The sequence below is a fragment of the Eublepharis macularius genome, chromosome 6 (assembly GCF_028583425.1).
Source record: "Eublepharis macularius isolate TG4126 chromosome 6, MPM_Emac_v1.0, whole genome shotgun sequence".
NCBI classification, from domain to species: Eukaryota; Metazoa; Chordata; class Lepidosauria; order Squamata; family Eublepharidae; genus Eublepharis; species Eublepharis macularius.
Genome location: NC_072795.1, coordinates 116,348,720 through 116,365,675, shown reverse-complemented (window position 1 = coordinate 116,365,675; position 16,956 = coordinate 116,348,720). Strand labels below are relative to the sequence as shown.

Below are 16,956 nucleotides of genomic sequence, written 5' to 3'. Positions count from 1 at the left end.
ATAATTGCACAGACATGTCGGGTTCCTATTTTTTAATCCAGTTGCATTGTGCAGAATTGTTATATATTATGCTTACTTTCAATGTTTTCTTTTTGTGTATGTTTTGTATTTGATGAATGCTGTAAATAAAGTTATACAAGTAAAGAAAGTACAAGTCTTTAATTAGTGAACAGTGATATTGCAAAGTTTGAAAATAATGGGCTCATAATGCAAATCTCCCCTGCTCACAGTGCTCATTTTTAATACGAGACAATCCCCTCCTGCACTCAGATTATTACATCATTTGCATTTAAAAACTAGATCACTTTGAGTTTGTGTGTCATTTTTGTGTACAATTAGAATTCATCAGACTAGACAGATGAGATTATTTGCTACGGTTTGTGCATTCTCAGAAGGTGATTATTTTAACTCTTTTCCTGGTTTTAGCGAAATGGTCCTAAATATTAAACTGAAAAAGGAGTCTTGTGGCATTTGAAAGATGAACAGATTTATTGTGACATAAGATTTTGTGGATCAGCGTGCACTTCATCAGATGCATGCATTCTTTCCTCAGCTGGTAGATGTATATACATGAAAGTATATGCCATAATATATCAATCTTGAAGGTTCCGCAAGATGCATTTTTGTTTTGTTGTAACAAAAAGATTTACACTATCTTTCTTGAGCTGCTTGCTGAAATTTACTTGAGATTGTGTAAATGTACTGAAATTAGAGCTGTTGCCAGAACTGTTGCTGCCTCCTCTATGAGGGAAACCATGCTGGTCAGTAAGAAGCATGGGACAACATGTTGTGATGCATGACATATGTAAAAGGAAAGGGATGTGTTAATCCTTAGGCTATGTTCTGATGTCTCTCTGAACCGTAATTCCTAAGCAGCAAGCAAGAATGTATATGTGCAAAAAACGTAAGAACAAAAACCAAACAAAATCAATTTATAACTCTTCTTTGGACACCCAACTACAATTCACGTTATGGTGCCTTCACCCATTACTAGTTCTTATCCATTCCTCCTTTAGTTTCTGGGACTAGTAATTTCCTTTCAGAAACTGATTGGTTGATATATAAGTAAACAATCCTTTTCTTCTCCTACAAGAGATTCGTATTACATCATTCTTGCAAACTTAACCAACATAAACTGCATTCCTCCTTAGATAGTTCTTCCTTGCAGTCTTGCATAACTCAAACTTAGTTTGGATATGGGAGGATTTGCTTTCCTATTTCCACAGAAATATATCTTTATATCTTCATTAGTATCACGCCCCAAGTGGAATAGCTGTCACCATGTGATGAGCTGATTGTGTGCAGGTAGGCCTCAAGAAATCATAGTAAATTATTGAGCAAAATGCCTTACTGGCATCATCCATCACAAGGGAATTGAAATGGTCTTTGAAGTGTGGTTGTACATTGTGCACTGGCACTCAACTGTATGCTCTAATTGACACTGGGAACATAACCTTGATATGCTAATCAACAGAATCCCATCTCAGATATAACAATTGCTTGTTAGAATGTGATTAGCGGTATTCAGTCTCTGTCTCCCTCCCCCCCTCTCTCAACACCACTTATATCCTCAATACATTCACTTGAGAAAGTAATTTAATCAGTTGGGTAGAGGGACTTATAAAAAAAAATCTCTTTATCTGAATTTGTTTGTGAAAATTTCATTTTATATTCCCTAATTTCGTTCTTGCAACTGTCCTAGATCTGGGCTGAGGGATTTGTAGGACTGATTCAAAATGGGTGAGGGAGAGGGTTGAATGTTATCCATCTTTTGGCTGAAAGAATATAGGAGACAGGATATAATTCTTAAAATAAATCAAATAATGCATACATAAGGTGTACTGTTGTGATGTTGCAGTTCCGTGAACAGCAATGGAAAGCAAATAAAACATTTTTTTTCTTTTTAAAAAAAGCCAATTACCGTATTTGTTGAGTAGGTTTGTTTTATTATATTTTTCATGCCTGAAATCCATTATCAGTTTTCCCAAATTATCTTTTTCCTGCCAGAAAACAATGAGCAAGGATCCCAAGGAATTAAGGAATGAAGAACAATCACAATGAACACATGAAGCTGCCGTATACAGAATCAGACTATCAAGGTAAATATTGTCTACTCAGACTGGCTGCAGCTCTCCAGGGACAGACATCACTTTTACTACCCAATTCTTTAACTGTAGATTGAATCTGGGACCTTTTGCATACAAAGCATACACTCTACTACTGAACTAAATCTATTAACCCAAGGAAAAACTATGGTATAAAAGATATCCTGGCATACTGGAACTTACACAAAATTAATGTAAATGTCATGGTGTTGAACCTATCATCGGGCTTAGTTCTATTTTGCTATTTTTTAGTGGATCATCTTGGCAGAATAATAATGGACACAGCAGGAGGCTGGATGTCATTCTGCAGACAGTCAAGATTTCAACACCAGTTAAGCAACACAGCTGATGTTCTTCTCCCCAGTGCCCTCAAATATTGGACACTTTTGAGGGATCTCTTCAACTGGGAACTACCTCGGCCACAGGCCAGTTGCACTCTCCAATGTACCACACAGGGTTGTTGTGTTGCGAACATAAAATAGAAGGGAGAACTGTCCATTACAATCCCAATTCCTCCTTCCTGTCTCCTCTTCTAGCAGACTATGGATCCATGTCAAGGATGGAGGAAGAAGGTCATACACTCTGTCTCAGGGGGAGGGGAAGTTTTTGTGAGGAGGGATTTAGGTGGAGTTTCTTCAGGATTATTCACTTGGAGGCTCCACAAACAATAATAATTTATTTTTATGACTTTGGAGGGTTCCTTCCGCATAGTGTAGAAATGATCTTTAATTGATACGAGCAACCAGATAACAGGCAGTCAAACTTATTACTGCGTAAAAGTGTTATCACATTGTATAAAAAAGTTGAGAGTTAGGAAATCAAATCACTTTGTTGGAGTGTGCTATTGCTTGATAGTTCAGCAATAGTTATTTCGTAGTTTTAGACTAGCTCCTAGAAAACATGTTTGAAATATACGTGTAGAAGATGCCCTTCGCTATCAGGTGCCAAGCAGCTACAGCAAGGATACTTCTCAATTGCATCCCATTCCCAGTACAAATCCTCACTGGAATCTTGTTCATGTTGTGCAATGTATATATGCACTGCAACATGTATATATACATATAAATCATGTAGAAAAAGCACACTATGCATATCTCCACAGGAATGAAGTTTCACAGCAATTCAGAGTAGCTCATCAGAATCCATCCCTAACAGTGCTGCCCAATGTCAAAAGAAAAGTTATAAATTTCTTCAAATGCAAAACTGGAGAAAAATTTGGAGGCTCACATTGTACCTCCATGAATCTCCAAAGGAAGGAAAGGAACATTTCAAGAAAAGAAGCAACACCTCTTGGTGTGGGTCTTTATATTCCCAAGGTGCCAATTGGGCTCACTTAAACTGAAAGTATAGCATAAATGTGGATATTCCTGCTCAGATAAAACAGCTGAAGATAATAACAATATAATAATAATAACAGTATGCTTATATACTGCCCTTCTGGACAGATTAGTGCCATACTCAGAGAGGTGAACAAAGTCAGTGTCACTAGTATCCCCACAATACAGCTGGGAAGGTGTGGCTGAGAGGAGAGGCTTATTCAAGGCCACCTGCAGAATTCATGGCAGTAGTGGGAGTTGAACTAGCAGAGTGCCGATTCGAAACCCAACCGCTTGACCACTATGCTACAGCATAGAATTATGAAGAATTATGATAGAAAGTAAAAGATAATCAAACAAGGCTAGCACAATTCCTCAAGAAGGCATTATAAATTCCTAATTAAATCATGTACTATATTTACTGAAGGTATCATTTTCTCCCAAATCCTTTTCAAAGCAGCCTGATTCTAATGTTTCTCTTGTCTCAACCCACAAGTTGTCTTTTTATTTTTTACTCATCTCATGCTACAGTCACAGCAAAGAAGAGAGGAAGACATTTCCAAATCTAGACTTCCTATTCTCCAGATGAGAGCTCAAAATGGCAAATGTCAATGAAAGCAGCTCATACATAATTTTTCAGAACTATAATAAGTGCAATACCAGGAGCAGCTATTTCAAGACTTTTCACTTCATTTATTAATTTAATATCTAAATGTATTGCTGTGAGGCTCAATACTGAAAGCCCAAATATATCTCCATTCCTACAATGCCAGTGCCGTATTCTGCTATTGCTATCTGAAAAGTCACTCCAGTTTAAAAAAAAATCCATTTTGGCAATATATCAAGGCACATTAAAGTGAGCGTATGAGAAATAGAATTTCTCCGTTTCCTCCCCAGCTATAAGAAAGCCAACATCCTTTGTAAACCTTTATTCTGTGCATTTTCAGAGTATATTTATACTTTGTTCTGAGAACATTTAATGAACATATCAATAATATAGTGAACTGTTCACTCTGCATAATTTGTATATAACATGCATGAGAGTAAAGAATGTGAAAGAAGCTAGCTAGTGAGCACTATCTAACTACATTGGGGGGCAGAATCTAGTATCCATGGCATTTTATAAACTCAAGGTATATGGAATGTTTGACATCCTCTTGAACCCACTTCTATCACACATATGCAAATCAGCTGACCCACTTCTGGACCAACAAAATGTCACAAGACCAACTTTGTGCTAAAGAACCTGTTAGCCATAGAAGCAATCACAGTAGTTCCTCCCAAGTGAAATACAGGCTGTAAGACCTAGTAATGCATCAGGATAGGGTGGGAACCCAAAATTATAAATTAGTCCCTTAGTGTTGTGATCTTACAAATGCGCCCCCCCCCTCCACAACCCAGTTACCCTTGAAGGACAGTTGTAGTTTAAAAAGCAAATCTGTAGCTCTGTAATTCTAAAAAAAAAGTCTACCAGCTAGGAAGTTATGCCAATCTTGCTTACACTACAATACTTCTGAAGAAGAGAACTGTGATTCTCGAAAGCTTATGCTACAGTAAAGTTGGTTACTCTTAAAGGTGCTACTGGACTCTTTTCTATTTTTACTACAATACTTCATATCTATGCAGTTCCAAATGCTGAAGATCTCCCTTTGCTTGAATCCTAAGGCCAAAATGACAATCTTATATTAAAGGCTTTTAAAGCCATGGGAACGTACCTATTGCCTCTCAGATAGAAAAATCAGGTGATAGTGGCTGCACTATTTATTGCTACGTTAATAACACTTTTGTGGTGTGTAGCCCATCTCCCCTTGTAGAAAAAGTTAATCCCCAGATATTTAGTTTTTTACCTGCTCAATAGGATTTCCTTGAATTGACCATGAAAACTGTTTCCATGCTTTAGCAAAGACTACGATCTTTGTTTTCTTATAATTCAAAGTTAGCCTGTTATTATTACAATAGGTCAAAGATTGATGTAGAAGTCGCTTCAGTCCAATTCGAGAGCATGATAATAAAACGGCATCATCCACATATAGGAGAATTGGAATATGGCAGTGGCCAAGTTTGGGAAAATGACTGTCAATTTCGGACAGGGTAGGGGCCAGATTGTTTAGAAACAGATTAAACAATGAGGGGACAAGAATGCAATCTTATATTATTGCTGTTTCCCTAGTAGAAACAGGGGATAGCCCATTTGGGGCCCAAATCTTCCCAATGCAAAGCACACGCTCCCACGACTGTGCAATGATGTAACTTCCCAGAAAACAAAAGAAATAAGTGATGGGTCCCCATCTCCTGCTGTGAGAGTAAGAGGACCTGGCAAACCTATGCACACAGGAGTGGTGTTCTTGGTGGCCATGGTAGTAGCACTTCGATCTGTACCCAGTGCCAGGACCATCAGGAAAAGGGCATGCAGGTAGTGTGAACAGTTGTGAATGCATGCAATGGGAGAGCTTAAGAAGAGGTGGTTGAAGGGCACAGACACAAGTGGGAACATACTGGTAGGTGAGCAAAAAGGGGGGCCAAGTAGTAGCCTTAAGGGCCCTTGGGCACTCTCTGCCCAGGTTCCACAAAACTTGTAATCAGTCTTGTTTTAGTTGATGTGTAGGTTCATATGGGAGCAAACATATTCAATGCATATGCTCCCCTCCTCCATAAATTAGGGACACACTGACAGGAAATGACTGACAATAACATGCATAGAGTACTGTTCTGCAATGTGGACAACAACTTGGATCACAACTGCATATTTCATTGAGAATTCCTATTGAAGAACTATTCAGAACAATCTTTCAGGAGTATTCAAAAGTATGACACCCAACCTGCAGTCTGTTTGGTACAGTACAGAATTCTACTGCATCAGGCCTCCTTATTCTAATAGTGTTATCCCAATGATGTACAAGCTGCTGTGCATTGTATCCTCTTTCGGCTCCACTGAGAAGCCTATGGCCACACTGTACCTCCTGTCTACAATGGGTGAATCTTTTATAATTTAGTTTCTCCATCAGCAACTTTTACAATGTCGAATGTTTTGATATTGCACCCATTTTCCTTGTTTAGCTCTCATTCATAAGAAATGCCACACAGCAGAAATGTTCCATAGTCACTAATTAGTAACAAATGAACCAAACAAGACACTTACCCGAATCATCATAACTGAACATCTGATGTCATGAATTGTATCATAGACCTTCTTAGAGATGTCAACAAACTGATTGTCATCAAACAAATGAATTGTATTCCTGTTTAATTTTTCCAGTGCGGTATTAACTTGAATGATGAATTCTGGAATGACTGTCAAATTGAAAAACAAACACTGGTACATGAAAAATATGTTGAGTGTGGAATGTATTTCAAACATCACCTGGATTTGAGAAACCCTGTGTTATCTATTTTTTTAAAAAAATCTAGGAAATTGAGGGGAGGAAAGAGATACAGAAAGGGAAATGTAAGCTAGACAGCTAGGGATGTCATATAACAAGTAACAAGTGATGTAAGCGGATTTCAGGATGTTGCTAGGCATTAAAAGAGTGTTAAAACATTAAAAACCCACAAATGAAACATCCAAATTCAGATTTTTAAAAACCCAGTATTTTAAGCAGGAAGAATTTAGACTTCATGAACATAAATGAACCCTAAAATAACAGTGATACAGGTTCAGGCATCTTTCTACACAGATGAATTGAAAAAGGATTAGACAGATTCATGGAGGATAGGTCCATATATGGCAACTAGCCATGGTGACTAAAAGGAACCTCAATAGTCAGAAACAGCAAACCAGGTAAAAAGTAGAGGTAATAAGAACCTTGAACTAGGAGCCTAAGTATCACTATTTTATAGAAAAATTTCCTAAAATTTTAGCTAGGGATTTCAAAGGACAGATAATTTAGAGCCAATTCCGAAAAATTCCCTGGTGCAACAACACAACCATAACACCTTCTTCCATTGTCACCAATTTTCATTTAGATTTAGAGGAATGCTTTATCTTAATGTGAACTGCTGGCATATTTGGCAGTATTTGGTCTATAAAAGTATTGGTTTTGTTCCCAATGGTAATTTATTTGCTTTCACAGAATTCACTATCAGGATGGAAACATGCTACTGTGACTGCACCTTACATGACATATTGTGTGTGTGTAAAGTACTGTCAAGTCGCAATCAATGTATGGTGACTTCAACAAGGGGCTTTTAAGGCAAGAGAGAAGCAGAGGTGATTGGCCAGTGCCTTCTTCTGCAGAGTCTTCTTTGGTGCTCTCTCAAGTAGAGATGGGCACAAACGGAACACGAACCAAAAAGAACCATGTACCAGCCCAGTTTGTGGTTCTTGAACCAGCGGTTCGTGGAAGCTTCTTTCCACAAACTTCCAAACTGGTATGCTGGTTCATTTCATTCGTTTTAAAAAGCAATGCCCCTTTCCGGCATGGAAAGGGGCATTTAAACCCACGGATCACCTGCTTATCGGGGAGATCCTCAACAAGCAGCTGATCATTTAAACAGCGGGGCTTGGTTGGCTGGCCGGCTGGGAACTCCCGGCTGGCCAGCCAAGCCCCACCTGTAGTTTAAATGGCCATTTCCCTGCCACTCTGAGCAGTGGGGGAATGGCCATTTAAAGAGCGGGTGAGGCTTGACTGGCCAGCTGGAGTTCCTGGCCAGCCAGCAAAGCCCCACCCACAGTTTAAATGGCCATTTTTAATGACCATTTAAAGAGCCATTATAAGAGCCATTTAAATGGCCATTTAAAGAGTGGACGAGGCCAAGTCCCACCCACAGTTTAAATGGCCATTTAATGGCCATTTAAAGAGCCATTTAATGGTCATTTAAATGGCCATTTAAAGAGTGGGTAAGGCTTGGCTGGCCAGCAAGGTCAGCCAAGCCCCACCCACAGTTTAAATGGCCATTTCCCTGCCCCTCGGAGCAGCGGGGAAGTAGCCATTTAAACAGCAGAGCTTGGGAAATGGCCATTTAAACTGCTGGTGGGGAAAGGGTCATTTAAAGCCCATGAACTACAAACCACGAACCAGTTTGCGAACTTGCCCCAGTTCGGGGAAGTTCATGGTTCATGGTTCGTGAAAACACATGAACCACACTGTTCTTTTTTTCGTGGTTCGTGCCCACCCCTACTCCCAAATACTGATCCTACTTAGCTTCTCAGACCTGACAAGATCAAGCTATACCCTGCTACCTTCTCTCCCACATGACATATTGCAAAGAGACTGCATCATTGTGACTTAATAAAGTTGTGACAATCTGAGCTAGGCATGTAATCACTTCTCAGAGAGCTTCCATGCAAAAAAAATACATGAATGAAAACTTATCTTCAAATTTAAAATGGTTAGAAACTCAGTAATGAGTTCTTTCTTTGCACATCCATTGCCAGGAGTACTGAATAAGTAACTACTAGTTATCAGGTACGTTGCTGACAGCAGTATTGGGCTTTTAAGATACATATGGGCACTGATTGTTTGATTTGTAAAAAGAGGACCTTGGAAAACCTCTTTCTGATGCTGCTGGTCCTGCTTGAATAGCTTTTAACCACCTGGAGCCCTTGCTGGAAAGCACTTGACAGATCTCTGAATGTTTTAAAAGGATCTTTAGTAAAAGATCAGACAGCCTAGTTAAATACAGAGAGATATTTGCATATGATTATAACAGTGGACAGTGAATCCATGTTGCTCTTCATATAACAATCTTTTTTCAGCTAGATAAATTGGCTTGGCATTCCAGTACAGCCAAACAAACAAAAAATTCAGATGCTGATATATCAATTGATTTGATGATAACTCAGATCTGTTCTCACATAATCATTGAAAGGCAATCCAGAAATTATTCAGCTCCAAAGGGTACAATATTGGTACTTCCACTTTTCATCAAATAAAGGAAACAGCCACTCCACTCAGCTAGATCATTCTCCAAAGTGATTAGCACATTGTTGTGTGGTTTTGAATGACTCATGAAGAGACCCAGTGAAGTGTAGTAAGAGGTTCAACTGCTCTTCGACTCTTCTTATACCCTGTTCCCAGTTCCACAGTCCCTGTGATAGTTCACAAAATCTACACCAATGAAGGAGGTGAAATCTTGTATGTGTACCATGTAAGCAACTTGGGAAAATCCACTCCTGTCTAATTTATCATTCTAGTTAATCAGATAGTGGCCGTTCCCCCCACCCCCACCCCGGTCTTAAAAATAGTGCACCACTCATGGAATGCTGGCAGCTCTTTTGCATGATTTCTGACATCACCATTTCCAAAACAGAGGCAGGTAGTTATGATTCCATTTTCGTGGCACCACGAAAATGAAATCATAATTGCCTGCCTCCATTTTGGAAACAGTGATGTCAGAAATAACGCAAAAGCTTTTTGTGAGTGGGATGCTCTTTTTAAGATGTGGGGAAATGGCCAGAAAAAACATGTAGGTCTTCATGAGCGCAGTCCCTTGTCCACCTTTCCCCCTTGCCTACATGGATGAGAAGGACAATGTTGCATAAAATTGCAATGAAAAGGCAAGCTATTCTGTGCAGCTCCCCTCTCTCCAGTCACTCCAATAGGAGGTGGGCATTTGTAGACATAAATGGGACTCAGGTCTCCTCTTCTGGCACTTTCCTCACTTATCTGCCTAAATTGGATTAAGCTAGATCAAGTTAAGAGGGTCTGACTTGATCTCTAGATCTTGACTAGGTTGCGTTAGATCAAATTAAGTGCTCTCGATCCAAGTCTTGTCAATGTATGAATGCTGTTGCTAGGAGCACCTTCTTTTGATTATTAGTTCTTGCTCATAAACTGCCCCCCTTTTTAGACTCTGCAGACCTAGCCATGCTACCATAATCTCTAGACTGGACTACTATAATGCACCGCATGTGGGACTGCCTTTGAAGAAGTCTTGGAAGTTTCAATTGATACCAAATGCATCATCAAGACTCCTGTCTGATGTCAGCTGCACAGAATATAATTCCAGTGCTGCTTCAGTCACACTGGTTACCTATTTGCTTCCAGGCCCAGTTGCTGGTATTATTACCCTCTAAAAACCTTCATGAAACATAATATAACATAATAATAACATTCAATTTATATGCCACCCTTCAGGACAACTTAATGATTACTCAGAGTGGTTTACAAAGTATGCCATTATCATCTCCACAACAAAACACCCTGTGAGGTGGGTGGGGCTGAGAGCCGTGACTATCCCAAGGTCACCAAGCTGGGTTCAAGGGGAGGAGTGGGGAATCAAACCCTGCTCTCCAGATTAGAGTCCCGTGCTCTTAACCACTACACCAAACTGGCTCTCATACATACTGGGGCCCTCATACATATTGAACTGCATCTTCCAGTATACTCCCATGTGCCAGCTACATTCTTCAGACAGATTCATATAGTAAGAATTAGATCACAGGCTTTTTCTGCAGTAGGCACAGTTGCCAGGAATGGCCTACCAGAATAGGTGCAGAGGACACCCTCAATTGTTGCATTTAGTAAGATGTATAAAACAGTTTTATTTCAGAGGACATTTGGTGGAGAGCAAATTGGTTTGCCCTGACCTGGCTGGTACAAATGAGCCTGGATGGGAGACTACTTGGGGAAGTCCAGGGTTGCTGGACTTGGATGGGAGACTACTGGGGAAGTCCAGGGTTGCTATGCAGAGGCAGATAATGGCAAATCACCTCTGAATGTCTCTTGCCTTTGAACACTCTACAGCATCACTTTCTGCTTTCCACCACCAAACTAGTTTAGCAGGTTCAGCTGTTTTTAATTTGGGCACTGTTTTCCTTTTGATAATGGTCCACCAGGTTGTTCTGTGCCCTTCCAGCCTGTTGCTGAACGATTAGCCACCGCTGAGTTTAAGGATATATGGCAGAATATAAATATTTTAGACTGAATAAATAAATAAATTCAGCTCTGCCGCACAGTGATCCTGGGATGTAACTAGGCATGGGCATGAAAGGAAAAAAAACCCGAACAAGCTCTTCACTGTTCATTGCCATTCACGAACAACGAACAATGAACAGTAACAAACATGATTCTGTCCACAAATATGTTCGTTGTTTGTGGCCCCTTAAAGATCCCTTTAAACTATCAGCTGGCAGGGGGAATTCCCCTGGCACCTGCCAGCTGATAGTTTAAAAGGCCCTTTCTTGCCACATGCAAGGGGCAGGGCCCTTTAAACACCCCACAAACTGACCTTCCCAATGTCCAACACCCACTAAATTTGCAGGGGACATAGTCCTCACTGTCCTCCAAAGACCCCCCCCCCAAGTTTCAGAGAGATTGCACTCCGGGAAAGGCATGATCCATGGGTCCTTCACTTTGTTGTCATTTTCTCTTCACAGTGTCAAAAACGGGACTCTCTGGTGGAAGCTACTTTGAGGGGTTACAAACTGACCTTCCCAATGTCTAATACCTACCAAATTTGGACATAATCCTCACTGCCCTCTGAAGACCCCCCAAGTTTCAGAGAAATTGCACCCTTGGTAAGGCATGATGCATGGGTCTCCCCCTTTGTTGTCATTTTCTCTTCACAGCAGCAAAAACAGGACTATCTGCTGGAAGTACTTTGAAGGATTAAAGCTAGAAGGAAAGCCGGAAGGAGTTCAGACCAAGTTCAATCCCTGCCATTGCCAGGGGAATTGATTGAAAGGCCCCAGGCTGTCTGGCTTGATGAACAGCTGACGAAGGCAATGAACGAGGCTTGCAACGGCCACCTGTTCGTTTAGAATGGAGCCTCACGAATGGCTTGTTTGCGAACAGACAAACGGGCTGTTCGTGGTTTTTCCCCCGTTCGTAATGCTGTTCGTGCCCATGTCTAGATGTAACTCTTTCCTATCAAATCTGCCTACTGAATGCTATCCATACAAAGACAGGATGAGGCATGCTGATACTGAGAACTTTGAGGCCTCCCTAGGCAGGAGAAGGAACAGCTTCTCAGGGCTACTTGGTCTGATGTATACTGGGATAACTATTGCTTTGGGGGCCCCTGTCTTAACCAGAGCTGGGGGGGGGGCAATGACTCAATATGATCTCCCTTAACACATTTGATTGAGGCTATGCAGAGTCAGGAACAGCTTCTGGGCTTGGAGTGAGGTACACTCAATGTAGGTTGGATGTAGAACCAAGTCAAGTTAATAGAGTTGGTTGCCCCACTGCAGTATAATTATTAATAAAATTAAGGAACCATAAAGATTCTCATGTATTTTTTTAATGGGAAGGGGCAACCAATGGATTGGATCACATTAGAAGCTTCTGTGCACAGAAAGGCTTTGGTGAAACATCCCTACCTCCCCTATCTCACTGAAGCCTGAAATGCTCTCCAGGCTGCTCCAGGGGATCCCAAGGAGCAGCACGGAGGAGTTGGAAGGCTGCCACTGGAGGGAGGAAATCAGCAAAAACCATGGACCTTTTCCACATGATCCAAGCCAATGTCTGTATCTTTGAAGAAATGCATTCAATATACAACGTTACAAAAGAAATGAAACAGAGGAGAGTGGTAAAGTGGCATTCAGTTCAACGATCCACATACCGAACTGAATCGTCAACTCAGAAAAAATTATCAATATGGTAGCAATGAGGTACTTTACTTGACAAGATATTTTCACCCTCTCCTTTCTAATCACACTGGTTGTTCCACATACATTTTAAAGCTTAACATGCAAGCTGATAGTGCATTAAGTATACTAAGGAGTCCAAGGCATATTTCCATTTTCAAATATAGTTTCTTATCTTCTACGTTCACGTTCCAATTTTCAGTGCTATCTATAATTGAAGTATATACAGTTTCTGATTGTTGTTTGTGATTTGTGCAGTGGGTTTTGAAATAGATGTTTTCCATATGCAGGCTAAGCAGATTAGATGCCAGTGCTTCCCTTATTAAGCCACGTTACTTCAGAAGAAGAATTTTGATTGGTTTAGAAGCTCAGGTTATAAAAAAGGCTTCCCATCAGAAGTATAGCAATTCGAAAAACAGTGAAAGACATTTATGGTTCCCACTCCTCCAGCTTCTAGAATAAAATAGTGGAGCTAGGGGAAAGGATGGAAATACTCAAAGGAGAACTTAATGGGAAGTGAAGAGGGCATGGAAAAAATGTGAGATAAATTATATATATATACTTTGTATTATATATTATATTATATATAAATATATAATATAATATATTATAATATATAAGTTGTCCGTGCCATGAGCGGCAGGGAAAGGTGCAACCAGTCGTAGGCCCATGCTACTTCTCATATATATGAATGAAGTAGCATTGGCCTATGACTGGTTGCACCTTTCCCTGCCGCTCATGGCACTGTCAACTTCAGCTGCTCTGCAATTGATGGATTCTGCCAGCATTGTCTGGACAACTGGGGAGCATTGTCTCCTGGCCACACCTTGCAGGGCTTGGCCACCAACACAGCTCTCCCAGCAAAGTCCTTAGGGAGCGGACTAGCGGTGCCCCAGTTATGTGGCCACCAGCATCCCAGCAGTCTTCAAGATTGCGCTATTAATTATTCATTGTTTAAATAAATATTTCCTTTTGTTTATCATGAATCTACTGCCCATCAGCATAATGGGATGCCCTTAAGTTCTAGTATTATGGGAGAGGAAGAAAAATTTCTCTCTGTCCATCCTCTCTGCCCCATGCATAATTTTATAAACCTCTATCATGTCCGCCCTTAGTGACTTTAATCATCCAGTTTGGGATGCATCCACCTAATAAGCCACTTACCAGTTTCCCTCATGCATTCCTGCAAGCTTCCCCCAAAATTATTTGATATAATCTTTGTTAGAAGGTCTGTCATCAGTTGGATGGGAAGGTGCCCATGATTGATGGTTACATCCTCATTAGTGCCATTTTGCTAGATCATGATAGCATTATAATGATCTAGTGTCATAATTTGCTAGCTTCTCTGAATTCCCAGTTTTCATTTTTAAAAATTTAAAATTTTAATATTTATTAAAATTTATTAAAATTTTAATATTTATATCCACCAATTGAGAAATTTTAATTGTACATGGAATAGTGTTTTAATGTTTTTTATAATGTTTTTTATTGTTTTTAAACTTTATTTAAAAATTGGATGTTGTTACACTGCCTTGAGCCTGTCTGATGGAGAGGGCGGGCTAGAAATGTAATAAAATAAAATAAAATAATAAATAATAAAAGTCTCTAACCCTTTTCATTGCACAGATATAAGGGGAAACATTTTGATAAAGAGTTTTAGAGGCTCATCAGCTTGAGTACAAAGAAGAAAACCCTCCTTCCTCTGCCTCTCATTCCTGCATAAAAGGAGCTGTTGGTTGAGGTTCTACAACTAGCTTAATCTGGACACCAGCAGGTAAGCAGCAATACAGGATATTTGAGAGTGATCACGTATTTCTACAGGCTTAGGAAAGTGAAAAAGAAATGCAATTTATGAACAGTTGTTTGGCTGTGGAATTAGTAATTCAAATAGTTAAATGATTCCATGCATTCCATACAATGCCCTACATTATAAATGGAGTGCAAGTCTCTCCATTTGGCATGGGGATTGGGGGGAGGCAAGAGGCCAAAAAGCAGAGCTAGAAGGAAAGCTAGAAGATTAGAGCTACCTATAGTTTGAGTGGGTGTTCCAAGAACTGATGAAGGGGTCCAGGCGTTTTAGCAAATAATTCAAAGTAACCCAAAAGGCAAGAAAAGTAGAGACAAGCGACGTCTTACTAGGTGTTCAACAGCTATACAAACATGGGAGCTTCGGAGCAACTCAGTGTGCATTTGGGGGACAAGTACTGGCCCTGGTTATAGGAAAGGCAGCAAAAACAAAATTAGATTATTTTGAAGGCAAGTCTAAGACAGGAAAATCTTTCTTTGAGAAATGCTAATGTGATATATTCTCTATGTGATAAAAGACACACTAGCTTGGTTAAATAGAAAAGAGTCCAGTAGCACCTTTAAGACTAACCAACTTTACTGTAGCATAAACTTTCGAGAATCACAGTTCTCTTCGTCAGATGCATCTGATGAAGAGAACTGTGATTCTCGAAAGCTTATGCTACAGTAAAGTTGGTTAGTCTTAAAGGTGCTACTGGACTCTTTTCTATTTTGCTACTACAGACTAACACGGCTAACTTCTCTGGATCTATAGCTTGGTTAACAATCAGATTGTCTTTTTCTTGCATTTCTACTGGATCCAATCCAATGACTCTATTAAGGGACAGCACATTTTTCTCCAGGCCTATTGGCAACCCTGAGCAAAGGCTTTCTGGGCCTTCAAAATGGAAGCACTGAGAATTTTCAACGATACTAAGCATAAACAAGATACCTTATCTCCCTATAATCACATGTATGAGCTCTGAGGATTGCCAGCATTTTTAGTAAAATAAGTCTAAGAAGAGAGTGTTAGAAAGATAATGGTTATTTCTTTGTCCCTTCACAGGAAAATGAATGGATGTTTGAACCGAGGACTGATACATCAAAGCGTGACTTATTTCTCTCTCTTTAATTAGGTGTTCTGTATTTTTTAAATAACAGTTTATCTGTGTCTGTTGCCTGCCTCTCTCAAAATGTTTTCTACAGACTTTCAGAGCTTTCAGAACATATACTACGAGTAATGAGAGTCATATTGACTTCTATGGCTTTTGAATAAAACTTCAAAAGAAGCTGAGAATCCCATATCACAATCTTATATATTTCTCCCTTTTAGAAGTATATCTTAGTTATTTCAACTTGGAATGGTTTCAGGTGGGTAGGTGTATGAGCCTGTAGCAGAAGAGCATGATTCGAGGCTGGTAGTACCTTAAAGCCCAACTAGATTTCCAGAATATGAGCTTTCGAGAGTCAAAGCTCCCTTTGTTAGATGGAATGAGATGTCACCGGAGATATGGGGGGAGGGTTACTGTGTCTCTGTCACTCTTTCTTCCTAGTAACATCTGATATAATATATTGTGACATCTCCAGGTTTCCCTGTCCAGTCATGGACAGACAATGATGTCATGAAGGGGTGGGGCATGCTCAATGTGATGATGACACCATCTGTGTTATACTAGATGTTACCAGGAAGAAGGAGAGAGAGAGAGAGAGAGAGAGAGAGAGAGAGAGAGAGAGAGAGAGAGAGAGAGAGAGAAGCCATGGTAGCTCCGTATCTCTTGTAATACCCAGTTGTGCCCTGAACATTCTTTCGCATGTCGTAGAATCAAAGAGTATTCCTATACAGTTCTTTTTAGAAAGCCTTTGAGCATATTTTCCCCACCAAGATACTACACTGCTGCTATCCACAACCTTTTCTTAAGTTGCCATCACACTCTTATCGTCCTTTTCATAAATCGACAATTAACAGAGTAGCTGAATTTTTTTTATGAGAGCATTTTCAAATGTTGTTTAACAGTGATTTTGGGAGTTATTGCTGGTTATGCTTTCTTCAGTTTTCACAATTCAGCTATATATTCTCAGATTAAGAATGTGTTTCTATGGGCTTTCAACTATAGTATCATTAGGATCCTGATGTGCAAAACATGGAATTTTGTTCAAGGAACTGAATTTCTAGAATCTGGGATGCTGGATCATATTGGCTGATAAATAAATTGTTATGTAG

General features: G+C 39.9%; 1 protein-coding gene across 1 annotated transcript in view; it reads right to left on the bottom strand.

The window, feature by feature from the left end:
- Positions 1–16,956, bottom strand: part of CTNNA3 (catenin alpha 3) — a 1,107,197-nt gene that overhangs the window by 174,714 nt on the left and 915,527 nt on the right. Inside the window, exon 13 of the mRNA XM_054983955.1 lies at positions 6,561–6,712. Within this exon, the coding sequence (XP_054839930.1) occupies positions 6,561–6,712 (152 nt within the window). The remainder of the gene's footprint in view (positions 1–6,560; positions 6,713–16,956) is intronic.